The 17398-nt window shown below is 40.0% G+C and overlaps 1 protein-coding gene across 6 annotated transcripts in view; it reads left to right on the top strand.

The window, feature by feature from the left end:
• NEO1 (neogenin 1) overlaps positions 1 to 17398 on the top strand; it is a 252544-nt gene that overhangs the window by 217560 nt on the left and 17586 nt on the right. For 5 of the 6 annotated variants that reach the window (XM_064570177.1, XM_054513446.2, XM_054513445.2 and 2 more), the window contains 7 exons: positions 148 to 243; positions 2884 to 3107; positions 3190 to 3328; positions 5720 to 5827; positions 7325 to 7519; positions 11292 to 11360; positions 14273 to 14420. In XM_064570177.1, the coding sequence (XP_064426247.1) occupies positions 148 to 243; positions 2884 to 3107; positions 3190 to 3328; positions 5720 to 5827; positions 7325 to 7519; positions 11292 to 11360; positions 14273 to 14420 (979 nt within the window). The remainder of the gene's footprint in view (positions 1 to 147; positions 244 to 2883; positions 3108 to 3189; positions 3329 to 5719; positions 5828 to 7324; positions 7520 to 11291; positions 11361 to 14272; positions 14421 to 17398) is intronic. The other variant, XM_045899736.3, reaches the window with a different exon arrangement.

The following is a 17398-nucleotide window of genomic DNA, read 5'->3' as shown; positions in this document are numbered from 1 at the left end:
TTCCCCACACCCTGGAGGAATCCCACAGAAACGTTTTTAAAATCTTTCCTAACTTTCTCTGCACTTAAGATCATGCACCGTCACCCTTGAATTTTTTAAACTCTGGAGAATGTTTTCCTAAGTGTTTTCACTTGTTTCCTTCTTCAGATCCCAGCTCTCACTATGTGATAACCCTGAAAGCCTTTAACAACGTGGGTGAGGGCATCCCCTTGTATGAGAGCGCCGTGACCAGACCTCACACAGGTAAGCCATCCTGTCCGCCTCTGTCTTCAGCACTTTTTCCAGCAGCTTATGTGGAATGTTGGCATGAGGTCTGTCCCATAGGTATCAGTGAAAGGGAAAGTATATGCCAGCGTGGGCTGCAGGCTTCATATAGGAAACGAGGCTTTCAACACAGAAATCGCCATTAATTTCTGTTTTGCTTTTTAGAAAATGCTAACAATCTAGTCATTCATATAAATAATTCCATGTAGATATGTAGCACGTTTTTAATATGTTGGGATCTAGAAACTATAGTTTTGAGAGAATTACAAGTGATTTTGGGGGCACCTGGGTGGGCTTAGATGGTTAAGTATCTGACTCTTGATTTTGTCTCAGGTCATGATCTCAAGGCTGTGAGATCAAGCCTACATCAGGCTCCATGCTGGGCATTTAGCCTGCCTAAGATTTTCTCTCTTCCTCTCCCTCTGCCCCTCCCCACTCCTAAAAAAAAAAGTGACTTTCATCTTTTGGTCATGTGAGTTACAACTAAAATGAGTGAAAAAAAATGAACGGGTCTCCGTATCTCTGGAGGAGTTAGATAGGTTACTGATGGTCTCAGTTAATGTGTATGATCAGTGAATCCAGCATTTTCTTTACTAGTCACCTGAGTTGATTGGGAAAGTAGTCTTCTATTTGCTTTTCATAAGCTTTATGTATATAAGGAGTATAAAGTCAGTTGTACCATCCATTTGATCAACTGTACATTTATCACAAATGAGACCAAAATATTATTTTTTGTAATAAAGAAATATATAATGTAAAATTTCTGTAGATAAAACATCTAATATAGGGCTGAATGAGAAAGTTTGTTGAAATAAATACATTAGACTTGTAAAAAGGGTCCTGAAAACCCAAGAATTTATCATTTGCAGAAATGCTCTTTTCCATTTGTTTTCCAGAGCTGTGTATCTCTATTGCCTGCTGTATTTTCTGGATATTTTGTGTAATAATGCAAATTTCACATTATTCTTTTTAAAAAGATCATCTCTGCCCCTTTTTTTCTTTAATGCTTCTACTTAACAAGACCAGCATCATCACTACATGTTTGGTAGTTCTGTCTTGTCTTCTCCTGTGTGCTTACAATTTATAAGTTCTTTTGCAAAGAGCTTTGGTATTCCAGAAAGGAAAAAAAAGTAAGATGAAAAAGAGAATATTTAGATAAGTAGTTTGCTACTTTCTTAAATTAGCCTATAATAGAAAAAACTTTTTTGAAATTTTCTCTTATGTCACTTAAAAATATAGCCTTCTGGTTAGAAGTATACAAGGAAATGTTCCTAAGTCATGTAACCTTGTTATCTTCTCCAAGAGTTATTACAAATAAAAAAAAATTCTCAAAGAAGTCTAATGATTTTTGCACCTGACGGTGCATTTTCTATAACTAATTGGTTTGTTTCCTGATCTTTGAACAAAGCCCTTGACTATAATGTATGCTGTTCCTCTGTTACTTTAGTCCTCATTGTGTAGGAAATACACAAATGGAGACTATTACGTTAGTTTGGCACTTACTCATAAACAAGGTCCATGCCATTTCAGGTTTTGAGTTACAGGAAGGGCTATTCTCCTTAACCAGGTGGGAAACCCATTTTAAAACCTTAACTTAAAATAAATCAATATGTATGTACTTAGAAAACCTGACCAAGAGTTGATAAAGCCCAGGGGATCCTACTGTATTGTCCTGGGCTCATGGTCCTTGGTGCCTGTGTGCACATTCTAGCCTCTGTTTTGATACTGAGCTTAGAGAAGGTGTCAGCTGCATATGGCACAGGACATACATGAGTATAGACTTTTCTTTCTATCAAATAAGTATTCTGATTTCTTATGTTCATAAAGGCTGTCACTTGGACCCATAAGTATGTCATTTCATATAACCGATTGGGATTCATTAGGTGGGTTATTCTCTGATTCTACTGGAGAAAGCATAGCAGATATTCCTTCATGGTGTTAGCCTACCTTTTCTTCAGGAAGAGTAATGCCCTTGAGTTCCTTTGATTTATTTGGATGTGAGCCATTTTGCTTTTAGACCCAGGACATCAGATCTGAACTAGACCCTGTGTGGGTATCAGATAACCCTAAAACCAAGGCCAGGCTAAGTTGCCGTTGGCTGGCATTCAGGACTCAGGCTTGAGAATAGGACCCTTACATGTTCGTTGACCTGCATTGATAAGCCATGTCCCAAAAATTCAGTCACATTCACTGAAATACCAAAACAGATCATGAGCTTTGTGATGCTTGTTCTGAAATTACACCCTTGATTTTAAAAGTACTTTGTATCTTCTCACAATCCTTTTTGGAAAGGAGATAGAATTTTCAAGTAATTTAAAGAAAATTCAGGTATGAATATGTTAATATAATCATTGGATTATCAATTGTTAATATACCTAGAGAATACAGTAGAGAATATAGTTAATTATTTCCCTAGACATTTTCCTGCAAATTTTTCCTGAAAGAACACAAGTGGGAGTATTCTTTTTGATGAATGGTGGTTATCTATTAACTCTAGATTCTCTTTCTCTTTCTCCATTTCTCACCTTTCATTCCATTATATTACCCTGCATTTTCCTTTTCTTTTATTTTTGTTTATGTTAAAATGCCACTTCCCTTTTTTAATTACTTTTTACCCAGACACTTCTGAAGTTGATTTATTTGTTATTAATGCTCCATACACTCCAGTGCCAGATCCCACTCCCATGATGCCACCTGTGGGAGTTCAGGCTTCCATTCTGAGTCATGACACCATAAGGATCACATGGGCGGACAACTCACTGCCCAAACACCAGAAGATTACAGATTCCCGGTATTACACAGTCCGATGGAAAACCAACATCCCAGCAAACACCAAGTACAAGGTACTGGCACATTTGCTCTGGGTGAGAAAATCCAGCTCTTGATATTTCCTAATTCTAAAGTTCTTGATTCTTATGCCTCCAGAATGCAAATGCAACAACTTTAAGTTACTTGGTGACTGGTTTAAAAGCAAATACACTGTATGAATTCTCTGTGATGGTGACCAAAGGTCGAAGATCAAGCACGTGGAGTATGACAGCCCATGGGACCACCTTTGAATTTGGTATGTGTTGTCTGAATCTTACATCACATGGCATTTCTTCTCTTTGTAAGACGTGAAAGCCAGTGGAAGTCCAGCTAATGCTGGGCCACGTTCCAAGTCATGAGACTTCTCATCACCTGCTTCTACTACCCGAGGAAAGAATCAAGGGCATGAATTAACCCTCTTACAGAAAATAGTGAGCAGCAGCTGGAGTTCAGTGTTCGCTTTTTCAGCTGATGAATGAGGTTTTCTTCGTCACTGAACAAGAACATGAGCAAATAATGGGATAATAGAATGCAAAGTATACTAGATTTTAGGAATCAAGGGACTTGAGTTCAGTCCCAGGTCAACCAAATACCGACTGTGTAAGTCATAAGTAAGTCATCCAGCCTGTCCTTTCTTCCATCTGCAAAAGAGGGGTGATAATAATACCTGCTTTTCCTACCTTATAGGGTTATTGTAAGGTAAAATAAGCAGATGAGAAAGCACATGGTAATTATAAAGCACTGTGTAGATGTAAAGGATTACTGTCATTAATCCTGCTTTATTGCTAAATTGAGATAGAAAAAATGAAGTGACCTGCTCTTCACCAAGCCTCTGCCAACGCCATGCTTGCTAGAGCCTCAGAACTTTACCAGGGAACCTGAAAGCTACCCCAGCAGCCTTCTTACAACCAGTTAGTATCTGGTAAAATCCCATTGGGGCAGCCTAAGGGATTTTGTCTGTAAGTAAACATGAAAGATAGAAGACACCTAGGGCGCCTGGGTGGCTCAGTTGGTTAAGCGACTGCCTTCGGCTCAGGTCATGATCCTGGAGTCCCGGGATCGAGTCCCGCATCGGGCTCCCTGCTCGGCGGGGAGTCTGCTTCTCCCTCTGACCCTCCTCCCTCTCATGCTCTCTGTCTCTCATTCTCTCTCTCTCAAATAAATAAATAAAATCTTTAAAAAAAAAAAAAAGATAAAAGACACCTAGCAAATTAAGGGGAAAGCAGGCTTGTATCCAAGTTTGAGATTTTGTTTGCCTTTTGCTCATTTGTAGGTCTGCCCTTCTACCTCTCGTACTTTTCTAGCATGGGGATATGTGTGACCATTGGGAGCCCTTCCCTTCCAGCCTCCTATGGCTTTTTTCTCCTATATATAAATAATGAAAAAATGGAGCTAATCAAGTCTCTCCAGACTGGGCCTGGCCCTAATGTCTTTTTGTCTCCTGCGCAGTTGGTTGGACTTCCTACAGGGAAAAGGGGTTGGATCTGGAGAGCTTAGAAATAACAGTGCATAAAAGTTTAAATGGACCTTGAGTTTTCTTTCTTTGCTAGTTTTAAGAATATCTTTTTGCTTCATCCCAATCCATTAGTTAATAAATAATATTATGTATTTTCTTAGGATGTCTGCATTTCACCAGGCTTCCTTCCATTTTATGCTAGGAAGATTCCAGTATTTTAGGAAGAGAAGAGTAAATTTAAGGATGTACTTAATTTGCTCATTTCTCTACTAGTACATTAAAAGTTATCAGCCATAACATGGAAATAAAAGAAATGCAGTGTTGTTTTCATTGTTGGTGTTGTTTCATAACAGCTTTGCATTTCAGAGCAATAATCTCAAATAGTTGGCAGTGCAAACTTAAAAACAGCAATTTGTAACTCATTTATTCTTTGAGGGAATAGGGGGTTTCAAACATTATATTTTGTTTGGAGAGCCAACTATAAGTGAAAGAGAAAATTATTTTACACTTGAAAATATTCTAACAAAATAATCCAAATTTGGGGAGGGGGGAGTCATCTTGGGCAAATTACATAACTTTTTTCATTGTCGATGCCCTGCTCTGTCAAGCAGGGATAGTGGTAACTGCCTTTTGAGTTGCCATAAATATTAAGTGAAATACTATTTATAAAATGCCTTGGCATAATGTAGATACTTGGTAACTAACTACAGAGGTCTTTTGATTTCCTTACCTAAGAACCCTATAAATCCCTGTCCGCCAGCCCAAGATACCAATTCTATACCCTCATAGTATGGTGTTTTTTCTTTGGTACTTGGCATATTCTTCTTCTTCTTTTTTTTTTAAAGATTTATTTATTTATTTAATAGAGAGACAGCAAGAGAGGGAACACAAGCAGGGGGAGTGGGAGAGGGAGAAGCAGGCTTCCCGCTGAGTAGGGAGCCCGATGCGGGGCTCGATCCCAGGACCCTGGGATCATGAGCTGAAGGCAGACACTTAACGACTGAACCACCCAGGCGCCCTGGCATATTATTCCTTGTATTGGATCTGTTTACAGGTAGACTATGAGTTCTTTGAAGCCAGGAGGCTTTAGCTTTTTTGTCTTATACTTCTTATTGCACCTTATAAAAGGAAAGCGTTGTAGAAATGAAACTGGAATGGACAGGAATTATTGAAAATCTTATTATTTTGTAGTTCCTACTTCTCCACCCAAGGATGTGACAGTTGTGAGTAAAGAGGGAAAACCTAGGACGATAATTGTAAATTGGCAACCTCCCTCAGAAGCCAATGGCAAAATTACGGGTAAGATGCCTTTGAGTGTGTATCTGTTCTCTGTTCCAGTCGGGCAGAAGCATTCCAGCCCAGTACTGTGTGGTTGGGAGAAGTGGGAGTCCAAAGTTGGCTTGATCATTTTATGAGGCGCAAGGAGTCATGATGGTCCTTGAAAGTGGACCAAGGGGGTGCTGTTTGCTCATATTAACGTAAACATGAATTGCCAGTTGGTTGTTCTGACTCACTGAGTGAAAGTCTGATGGGTGTTGTTACATTAGACAGTCTTTGGCTACAGTGGGACCTTTTGGACATACTTCTTTTCATCAGAAAAGCTGTTCTTCTCTGCCTCTGACTAAATAATCACCTTGGGAGTTAAAGAACCTGCCTCATTCTACAGGGTGTAGTACCCAGTAAATACAGATTCATCTCTTTTAACCTGAAGCCCCAAAAAGTTCATTAGACATTTAATTCCGTTTTTCCCCCAGGCCTGCTACTTCAGCTTCCTGTGCTCTAACACTAGAGTTAGAAGTTTGAATTGGCCTAGGCCTTTGAAGGGGCCTGGGATTTTTCCTTGGACTTCCAAAGAACTTTCCACAGTAGAGGACACTATGCTTTCCTCAGCTTTATCAGGGAGGAAAGCCTGATAGCCTGGGATTTAGCTGTTAATTATTCTCCTTGGAACCTCTGCTCCATGTAGGTGTATCCTGAGGAACAGGAGTTTGCTTTCTGATGTTCCTTTGTATGAATAAGGAAACTGAAAGCATTTCTTAATATTGTCTTGCTTCAACTTGCAATTAGAATTCCTTCCCATAAATCCCTGGTGTCATTTTTTTAGGTTTTTGAACTTGCCTGTTCTGTAAAAGATTGAAGCATGACTTGGATTACATTTTATTTTGTCTTCAAAAACCAGTAATGATGCCATCAGTGCATTTTTGTGCTGTGTAGGTCAAGTAGGCATGTGGGTGTCTGTTCTTGCCTCAAACATGGAGACTGAGTGCCCCCTGGTGGGAGTATCAGGTGATGTTTCACTGTGACTTCACCCACTTCAAGTCTGGGAGAGCTTTAATAAAGGTACTGCCCACATCCCCAGGTCTCCCAGGAGTTTTTCTTCTGGGAAATCACATTGCTGAGAGCTAAACAGCACGTTGGGCCAGTGTCGGTTTTCAGAAGTGCGTTATTTTAATCGTAGACCCTTGATGGGTACATTATTCAAATATTAAGATGTTGAAATGATTGGATTGTTTTCCTTATATTTCTTAGCTTCTGAGAGTTCTTAACCCTATATTATTATCATAACTACTTTTATTGCTTCAACTACTGATATAGATGATAACTTGTAACCTGGCACTGTTGAAATTGTGGTTTTCTCTTTATGATGTTCAGTGTAGCATTTTGAATGCATTTTACTGTTGGTCTTTAATGAGTAAGTGGTTCTCTACTTGTATATGCTATAACAGATATCTTTATTGACTTAAGAAAAGAAAAGGTAGGAATAAGGTATCTCTTCTCATTTCCTCCTTTGGACAGGTTATATCATATATTATAGTACGGATGTGAATGCGGAGATACACGACTGGGTTATTGAGCCTGTTGTGGGAAACAGGTTGACTCACCAGATACAAGAGTTAACACTTGACACACCGTACTACTTCAAAATCCAAGCCCGAAACTCAAAGGGCATGGGGCCCATGTCTGAAGCTGTCCAATTCAGAACACCTAAAGGTAAATCTCCACTAAACAGCATTTTATTCTATGTCTCTTTAGTGGGGCAATGCTTGCACATATCACTTTAGCATATAGAGACTATGGAGACTATAATATAAGAAGCCCTGATGATGAGCTTATGAGCCACAGTGTGAACATTTATCTCAAAATGATCCCTCACCCACCCACTGACCACCAACTCAGTGCTCCCTAGGTTACTGGCCTAACCATACCACAAACAAGGCTGTTCAAGGCAGGTGGATTGCAGTGATCTCAGAGTTTTTACCAGTCAGATCAGATGTGATTCTCTTGGTTCTCAGGTAGAGTAATAGCATGTTATTGTGATGGATGATTCCCTTTCAACACATGCAGGCTCTTAACCTGAAAGGCTTATTCGTGGACCTTTGTAGAGAGAAAGACACTAACAGGGGAGCTCTGAAGAAAACTCTAGATAAGAAAGTGAAGGTAAAGTACTGAACCAAGTGAGCCTAGGAATAACATTTAGTTGGGGACTGAGTATGTGGAAATGTAGAAACCATGTATGGATTTCTTTTCTGTTAGTACTGAAAATAAGACTCGATTTGTTTGGAAGTTTGTGGGGTTTTATTTTTTTCCTTTAAAAATTCTGCCTGTCCCACCTTCAAAGCTTGTGATCCTTGCTCTTGTTTTTTCTCCCCCTGTGCTTGGCCTGTTAGCGGACTCCTCTGATAAAATGCCTAATGATCAAGGTAAATCAGTAGATGGCCTCTCTCTCCTTTCCTCTCTTTTGTAACCTATTATTATTAGCTTTTTGTTGTTTTTGTTTCTTTTTTTTTTTTCCTGAAAATCAGTCCTGTATGTTAAAATCCACATTATTCATTGGCCAAAGTGGAGTTGAGTCCATGTTTGTGGCACTTGGGGTATCTGAAAAGCTGGGGAATCGACTTAGGGGCTAAATAGGCAAGGGAAAAACTGAGGAGAGTAAACGGAGTTCTGCAGTTGTAGATTGGCCTTAAGTGTGGGCCAGTTTGTCCTCTGTGCTAAGGTACTGAAACTCTGTAACAGTGATAGGCATTTGGACCAGTATGAGAACAAGCATACCAATTTGTCATATTTGTGGCATCTAGGATTGCATTAGTATCTCTAAATGAAAAGTTGTAATCAAATTCAGCAAATACCCTATTTTCCTCCCCTCACCAAGAATCTACAGACTTACCCTACTGAATTATGTGATTATCTGTGACAAAATTAGTGCTATTTATTCTGTTAAATAAGCTTAATTCAGAGCTCTTTTTCTGTTTCTTCCCTTAAATATATCTGCTCGTTTTAAAAGAGATAGAAACAATTTAAAATGGAAACTTAGGAAGTACAGGCTTCAGTGTCACCATTCGCGAAATTGTCTGTCAACAGTTTTTCCACTGTTATTGCTATGGTGGAGAGGTAACTGGACTGTGGTTTTCATCTCTGGGGAGTCAGCTAGAGTTGGTATCTGTGGAAGTAAAGTTGTTGGTTGCTTTCAAGGTTTAAGAGTAGTCTTTAGAAATAAAAAGTCTTGGGGTGCCTGGCTGGCTCAGTCGGTGGAGCGTGCAACCCTTGATCTTGGGGTTGTGAAATTGAGCCCCATGTTGCAAGTAGAGATTACTTAATAAAATCTTTAAAAAGAAGAAGAAAGAAAAAGTCTTTGGATCTTGTTAATGGCAAGGAAGAGTCAGAACTTGAGGTTGCATGTTTCAGGGCTTTGGAAATGTATTTGCACTCAATGAGTCTTTTGTTGTATGTTGGAGAAAATGTAAACGTGCTTGTGTGTATGTGTAAGGCGCCCTAGTGATGGTAGACATTTTGACTTAAGTGGGAGAACAGAAAAATAACGATACTGTGTATGCACAGAGTATAAATGTGCTCATTGTTTTTCCTGCACTTCACTGGATAAGCCAGAGTGCAAGTCTTAACTTGCACCACACCTCTGGCCTTTAAAATTCTTTACCCGTAGTTTTTTTTGGTGTTTGGTTAATCCTTGGAATTTCTTCTTCATAGGTTATGTTTAAAAGCAAAAATGCTGGGAAATAGAGGAATTAAACCAACCAGTTTATTGGCAAAGTATATTCTTTGGCAATTATTTACATAATATGATAGTTGGGCTTACATGTGGCTACCTGAAAAATAAGCACCCTTAAGTCTGAAGAGCCTTACAAGGGCTCAGTCGTCTCCTTCAACTAGACTTCATCCCAGTGAAAAGAACAACTGGAATCCTATCATAGGCTATGTGCCATTTGGGAACAATGATGGCCATGGAAGTAAGGGGATAAAGGAACAAGTATGGACAACTGAAAAGGGATTGGGGACTGAGTTAAATATGCCCTTTTGGACACCCAACAACTTCTGTTACTTTGGGAGTTTTGAGCTTCTGGAAACAGAAAACATTGTTTTCATCTCTCTATTTATTCTGTTAAATGAACTATATATAGAAATATTCAGAATTTAATTTTTCATTTAGTCCAACTCTGATAATTTATAGAAGTACTTGACATTGGCTGTAATGTTTTATAGAAACATTTTATGCATTTCTAGTCAAGCTTTATTTGTAGAAATAATTATTTATAAGTGTTTTCTGAAGCTTCATGCTCTGTGCCTCTGCAAAGGGGAAGGTTGTATTCTTCCCTAAAGATTCATTATGTATGTAATAATAGCAGCTAATATTTGATGAACATTTGCTATGTGTCAGGCGGTATTCAAAATATTTTATAGGAGTAAGTTTCCTTTTAATCCTCAATACATTTTTGTGAAGTAGACACCATTATTATCACTGCTTTACGATGAAGAAACTGAGACCCAAAGTTAATAAATGACTTGCCAGAAGTCAAGTACATGATAGGCCAGTGTTCAAGTGAAGGCAGTGTGCTATATTAACCATGAGGAGCAGCTTTGACTTTGCAATTCTTTCAGACTTCTTCAGGAGGACTCCAAACCTTGGACTGATGGATACCCTTGCTATATTGGGAACGGGTTCCTTATATTTGCTTTACCCAAGCCGCTTTTTCTATAAATGTGAACAAAATTCAGGACCAAGAATATGGATTACTGAAAAGCTGATCTTTGTGTTTTATGAAATCTGTTTGTGAGGTGGTCCCAAGCCTAAGATCGGCAGCCTCACTCATTGTATTTTATGACAGTGGATTAGGAGAGAGTGTCCTCTGTGAGCAACAAGAGGGGAGACTTTGTTTTTCCATGCTTGGGTATTTGGGTAACTGAGCAGGAACCGAGAACCCAATTTGAACTTCCACGTGTCTTCTTGCTACTGCTTAGGGTATCTTTATATTGGAAAAGGCAACTTTATAATTTGAGGAAAAAATCCAAACACTACTGACACCTACTAGGAGATCAATGTAGCCGGGTCCTTTGGAAAAGTCCACTTCTGTAATGCAGAAGCCAACCTAACTGGGCCCTTGGTTCCTTTTCTGAGAGAAGCTACTTTTGCCATAAGTGCTCTGAGCGGTCTTGCAGAAACGGTTTCCTGGGCGAGAGAAATGGGTGTGTTCCCACCTCACGAACAGCAAGTGGCAGTCTAGTTCCATGCTAGATACAGCCGTGGACCGAGAGTGTCAGCCTTTCAGATGCCTCATTGCATAGAAAGCTATACCTTAGTTTGCTTTGCACAGCCTATTTTGTCCCCTGTTGTTTATGTGCTACTTCATTTTCTCATGGACAGAGTAGACTGAAAATATTTTTTTTGTAGAAAACACTCACTAGCTGTGAAGTGGACTCATCACACCAATGGCTTGAGTCATTACTGACATGATTTCTTCTCCTTCAGCCTCAGGTTCTGCAGGAAAAGGAAGCCGGCTGCCAGACCTAGGATCTGACTACAAACCTCCGATGAGTGGTAAAGTCCTTCTTATGGCTTTTTTGGCCCACTGTGGGCATGACATGGTTCCGCTTGAATCTCGAAATGCCTTTTGTAGCTTCTTTGTGGTGGGTTGTAGCATGTTAACCTATTTCCTTTTATTTAGTAGTTACCTTTAGGCATTTTCTGGCAAAAATTTGCTGAATTACTGCAAACCCATTCACTATAAGATCCATAAATAAAATTATTTCTCCACATATCCAACTTTAATAAGATTAATTCTAAACAAATCAGTCTTTTGCCCACTGCCTGCCTCTAGAAAAGAATTAGAATCTTGCTCTCAAAAATAAACTCTCTAATAGGATTATCCATCACCTACAACAAGCCAAAGAAATGCTTTAGAATCATGACTTTCTCCCCATACTGCTTACCACAGTGTTTTAATTTGGGAATTCTAAAAAATTCTTCCCACTCTCCTAGCCAGCTTAAGAGCTGGTGCCTTCTAATTCCTTGATGATGGCACCTACTTCTCTACAGAACTTCACTGTTTATAAGTTACTTTCACACCTGAAATTACATTTGATCCTCATAACACTGAAGCACGGAGAACAGATATTCCCGTTTTATACATTAAGAGACTCAGTGGTGGAGAAGTAATGTGCCTGGATCCACCCACTAATTATGCAAGTCCTGGAACCAAAATCCAGATTTCTGACTCCTGATTGTGACTTTTCCACTATCACACGCAGCCTAAAAGGCCTGGGGTTCTGTACCAGATGTGGGAATCTGAGTCCTGGCCTGAGTTCTAGGACTGCGCTTTTCCTCCTGGGATGTGTGTATTATATTTATGTGCTGTCCACAGTATAATACTCAAGGCTCTGAGAAGAGCAGTTGTTTCCTTGTCTTTCATTTATACATTCATTCATTCACATGTGTTTATAAAGGTTCAGGTTCTATGTAACAGGCTATGTATGGAAGCAAAAGGAGTAACAAAGCAGCTGACAGGGAAAAGGGAAAGCTTCATAGAAGAGGAGGTGTCTGACCCAGATATGAAAGGATGCGTGGAAGATGGCTAAATGTCACGGGGCAGGGGGGTTGAACATTTCAGGAAGCACCAACAGCACGTGCAAATGCATGGCAGCAAAAAACAGCCGGCTCTCTCCAGGGATCACACTGCCTGGAGACAGGCTAGGAATTCTCACATTAGAGAAGGTGGTAGGTTAGAACCAGCCTGCCAAAAGCTCAGGTACCAAAACTATGAAATGTGAGCTTCATCCTGCACATAACACGTGTAAGACGCCTTGTACCACGGGCGAACTGTGACCTCCATTTATTGAGTACCAAGTGTAATTACTCTGGTGAATGAAGAATGAGTTGGGGCTGAGATGATGATGTCAGAGAGAGTGGTTAAGAAGCTGTTGCAGCAGTCCAGATGAGGCTTGAGTAGTGGCCTGTCATAATGTCCCCAGCAGGACATGCTCCTGCGGCAGATCATTCCTACTCTGTCTTCCATGGGAGCTTTTGGTCCTCTCAGAAGTTAGAGGTCAAATGCAGTTAAGTGGGAATTCATCTCTGGAAAGAGCTGCCACCACCACCTCTGCTGTCCCCACACCCCAGCTCCCCAGCCTCTGATTTGCAGTGCCTGCCTCGCCACACACCCTACCCAGTAACTCAGCACTGCTGTTAATAAAAGGTGTATGGAAAGCCCCAATGTGGTCTAATTTTATTGGCCCCTAGTTCTGTAGTCTTTCCCAAATATAAAAATGTTGTATTATTAAAGGTCGGTATGGACAATTTAAGTTGTCTGTCTGCTTACTTTTTTCTCAGAAATGAGGAATAAAAATGATTGAACCAAATGGAGAAGAATAAGCTCTTAAGCCCTCCTAAATCAGCCCAGATTTAGCACTGTGCTTAGATGTGGCCAATAAAAATCATACAATCAGAAGTTGGAAGGTCAGCTAATGCAGTGTTTTGGAAGGGGTTCCCACAATAAGTGTACTTTGAATTAGATCATAAATTTATAAACCAGGGTTGTACTTAGGAATCACTTTAGGAGCTTTTCTAAAAAACAGATTCCCAAGCCATAGCTTCATCTTAGGAATTTCTTCCACAATCTCCCATACTGGTAGAGTGATTCTTCTTAAACACTTGTAGAAACTAAACACTCATTACTTTGTAAGGCAGCCCATCCATTATTGTACAGATCTGACTATTGTATAGGAGAGAGAGAATAACTGGAAGGAAAGACATCAGCTATCTATGGTATCATATCCCCTCTTTTTATTTTTTTCATAGCACTTATTACTAGTAATTTCTCACTTGTTTATTTTCTGCCCCTACCCCAGCAGTCACATCCTTGTTGTACACTGTTGCATTCCTAGTACCTAGAACAATGCCTGGCACATAGTAACTACTCAGTAAATATTTGTCAAATTAATGCATATGTACAGACCTACTTTTCCCTGAAGCTGAATAAGAGAATTAACTTTGCAAAGACTATATTTATATAAGCAGACTATATTTTTCAAGTAGTTTTTGTGATCTCAGACATCTATATGTGGGGGAAAACTTTAGCTTTCTATGACTGTACATTTTTTAAATGCTTTTGAAAGTCAGAAAACTAAATTATTTACAAATGGTGCTTTATAAGACAAATGTATGCATAATATAACATAAGACCCTGGGGCGGGTGGAGGGGCAGACCCTTTATTTGTCCAAGTATAATGTTCAGTATAATTCGAGAAGCTTTTACTGAACACCAGCTTTGTGCGAGGCACTGTGTTAAGAACTGTACATAGTGCATAAACTTGGCTCTCCAGATTACATGAGACACTTGTATCCAAGGCAACGAGTTTATTACAGAGACTCTCACATGAAGTTTCCATACTCTTGAGTGTATGCATTTGTGGAATTCTTGAACACTAACAAATGCACCGGTTTTCCCTCTACAGGTAGTAACAGCCCACATGGAAGCCCCACCTCTCCCCTGGACAGTAGCATGCTGCTGGTCATCATTGTTTCGGTTGGCGTCGTCACCATTGTGGTGGTTGTGGTCATCGCTGTCTTTTGCACCAGGCGCACCACCTCTCACCAGAAAAAGTAAGGAGCCCCAAATGTAGCCCGTGATTTTTGCTATCTATTCTTTTGCTCCTCTGTGACTTCTGTATTTGGAGTTGTACAAAGAGATAAAAACATACAGTACAGTTTACCCTTGAACAATGTGGGGATTAGGGGGCTGGCCCCCCCCATGCAGTCAAAAATCTGCATATAAATTTTGACCCCCAAAATTTAACTACTAATAGCCTACTAGTGACAGAAAGCCTTACTGATAACATAAACTGTTGATTAACACCTATTTTGTGTGTTATATATTATATATAACATATATACATATATGTATAATATATGTATATTATATACAAAATATATATATATTGTATTCTTACAAAAAAGCTAGAAAAAAGAAAATGATTAAGAAAATCATAAGAAAGAGAAAATACATTTACAGTGCTTTACTGTATTTATCAAAAAGAGTCCACACATGGATACCAAGCACATACCCTCACCCTGGCCCTCCTAACCTTAATCCTAGATCTGAAAAGTGAGTTCCTGAACACATGATAAGAAAAGCTGAGAAGCAGCCTAGTTATTCTGGAGAAGACCCCAAATATTTAAGAATTGGTGATATTTCTGAAAATGGGTATAAAGGTAAAGATAAAAACAGAAGGAACAATTGAATATCTATTTAAAGAGTATTTAGAGCCCCAAATCCCTTCCTTGCCTCAGCCCAGTAGATGGCAGCCATGTCTGTTCCTGCCCAAGCAGAAGTCTGGGGTTTTATTCTCTGGTGAGATCTCTGAACTGTAGGATATTAGGCACATACACTAACCCAAACCCTAACCAATAAATGTAACCCTCCAGAGAGGTCTCTGAATTGCAGGATATTAGGTACATACCCTCACGCTGGCCCTAACGCTAACCCTAGATATGAGGGGGGAAATGGTATATGATGTGATATTTATATATACAATGGAATATTACTCAGCCGTATAAAAGAGGGAGATCTTGCCATTTGCAACTACATGGATGGAGCTAGAGACTATTACTAAGTGAAATTAGTCAGAGAAAGACAAATACCATATTTTTTACTCGTTTAGAATTTAAGAGACAAAACAAATGAGCAAAGGGAAAAAAAGAAACAGACTCTTAACTCTAGACACTGATGGTCACCAGGGGGGAGGTGGGTGGGGGGATGGGTGACATAGGTGAAGGGGATTAAGGAGTGCATTGTTGTGAGGACTGGGTAATGTATGGAAGTGTTGAATCACTTTATTGTACACCCCAAAATAATATTACACTGTATGTTAACTAGCTGGAATTTAAAAAAAAACTTTTTAAAAAGTCGGTGTGTAAGTGGACCCCCATTGTTCAGTCCCATGTTGTTCAAGGGTTAACTGTACATGAAAAGTGATGTTTTAAATATTTTTAAGGGAAAGGCAGAATGGTTCTTCCTGTAAATGTGGATCAGTGTTCTGGCAGGAAGGAGATGCACACTCAAGAGGGGTAGAAGGAAGTTTAATGAAGAGACCATTTACAGAGTCATAGACGGGGTTAGGAGACAAGGCAGAGACGTTCAAGGACCAGCAGCCATGATAGGCCACTGTCACCCTTAGGCCTGAAAGGGCAAGAGGTCTTTCTGAAGAAGAGAGAGCTGTGTTCAGAGGTCTGAAGCAGTAGGAGAAGGCTTGACAGGAGCTGGGTGTGGTGGGAGGAAGGTGGACTCTGCCAGCCCCTTAGCCCCACAGGGAGGGGACAGGATAAAAACACCTCCTATTCTCCAGTCTCTTGCCTGTTTCTTCAGTTGGCCAAACCCATCGGAAGCTAGGAGCAGGGTTGCCAAGTAAAGCAGATAGAGGTCATTTAACTCAACCTCTCGAGTCACAGAGCCACGTAGAGAATAGATCTGCCAAGGGAAGTGGACTGTGTCTAGCCCAGCCTTGCCGGTAGCTGTTTTGGAGTACTGTTTGTATATGCACAAGGTGAACCAGATGCACAGGAGTTTATGGGCATTCTTACAGGCTTTTTCACTGCACAAATGCTACCTGAAATGGAAGAAGACCACAGACCTTTAACTCTACATCTAAGTTTAAGAATATTTTCCAAAGGGCGCCTTGGTGTCTCAATTGGTTGAACATCTGATTCTTCATTTCGACTCAGGTCATGATCTCAGGGTCGTGAGATTGAGCCCCACGTCAGGCTCCATGTTCAGTGCAGAGTCTGCTTGAGTTTCTCTCTCCCTCTTACTCTGTTCCTCCCCCCACCCCCTGCTCCATGTGGGCTCTCTCTCTAAAATAAATTGTAAAATCCGTTAAGAAAAAAGAAAAGAATATGTTTCAAGAAGTGCTACCAGGTGTGGAAGTTGAGGTTAGGACTGGCAGGGACAGGTTGGGGGTCAGTGGGGAGATACTGATTTAGTGAATAAGAAAGGCTCATTTATAATGAGGGATCGAATGACTGCCAGCTCTGAACTCCTCTAGGATATTGAGAGTTGTGGTAATTGTCTAGAGCAAATAGCGAGGTGCTTCAGTTATAATACTGCTTGATAACAGCCTGTGCTCCTAAACTTGAGAGAGTCCCTGACCCTAGACCACTTTCAACTCACATATAGTATCTGGCCAGCGAGACAGATACCAAAAAAATAAAAAGATTCCTGAATTACCCCTAATAGCAAAAAACACCTATGGGCAATAAAATGACTTTAATTGCTGTATCCTAAAAGATCATAAGATGGAGATATTGCTCCATAAAAGAGAAATACAAGTTCGTCAGTGTTTGTGATTATCCCTCAGACTTGGTCTGCCCAAGGCAAGATGCATGTGTTCAAAACACATTTGTTTGTTTTCATATAGACAAGTACAGACTACCCTGTTGCTGCCTCTAGTGATGGCTTTGTCATTTGGTGTTACGTGAGGCTTTTAATCTTTCTTTGCCCAAACAAAATAGCTTCCTATAGCTTGTGTTGCATCTCTTTTCCAAGGCAATGGCCGTGGGGGGGGGGGGGGGGGGGCTCCTTTATA

Source organism: Mirounga angustirostris, unplaced genomic scaffold (assembly GCF_029215605.1).
Source record: "Mirounga angustirostris isolate CCGP_5_RB_7025 unplaced genomic scaffold, mMirAng1.0.hap1 SCAF_9, whole genome shotgun sequence".
NCBI lineage: Eukaryota > Metazoa > Chordata > Mammalia > Carnivora > Phocidae > Mirounga > Mirounga angustirostris.
The sequence above is the reverse complement of the archived record's forward strand: the minus strand, read 5'-3'. Positions and strand labels throughout refer to the sequence as shown.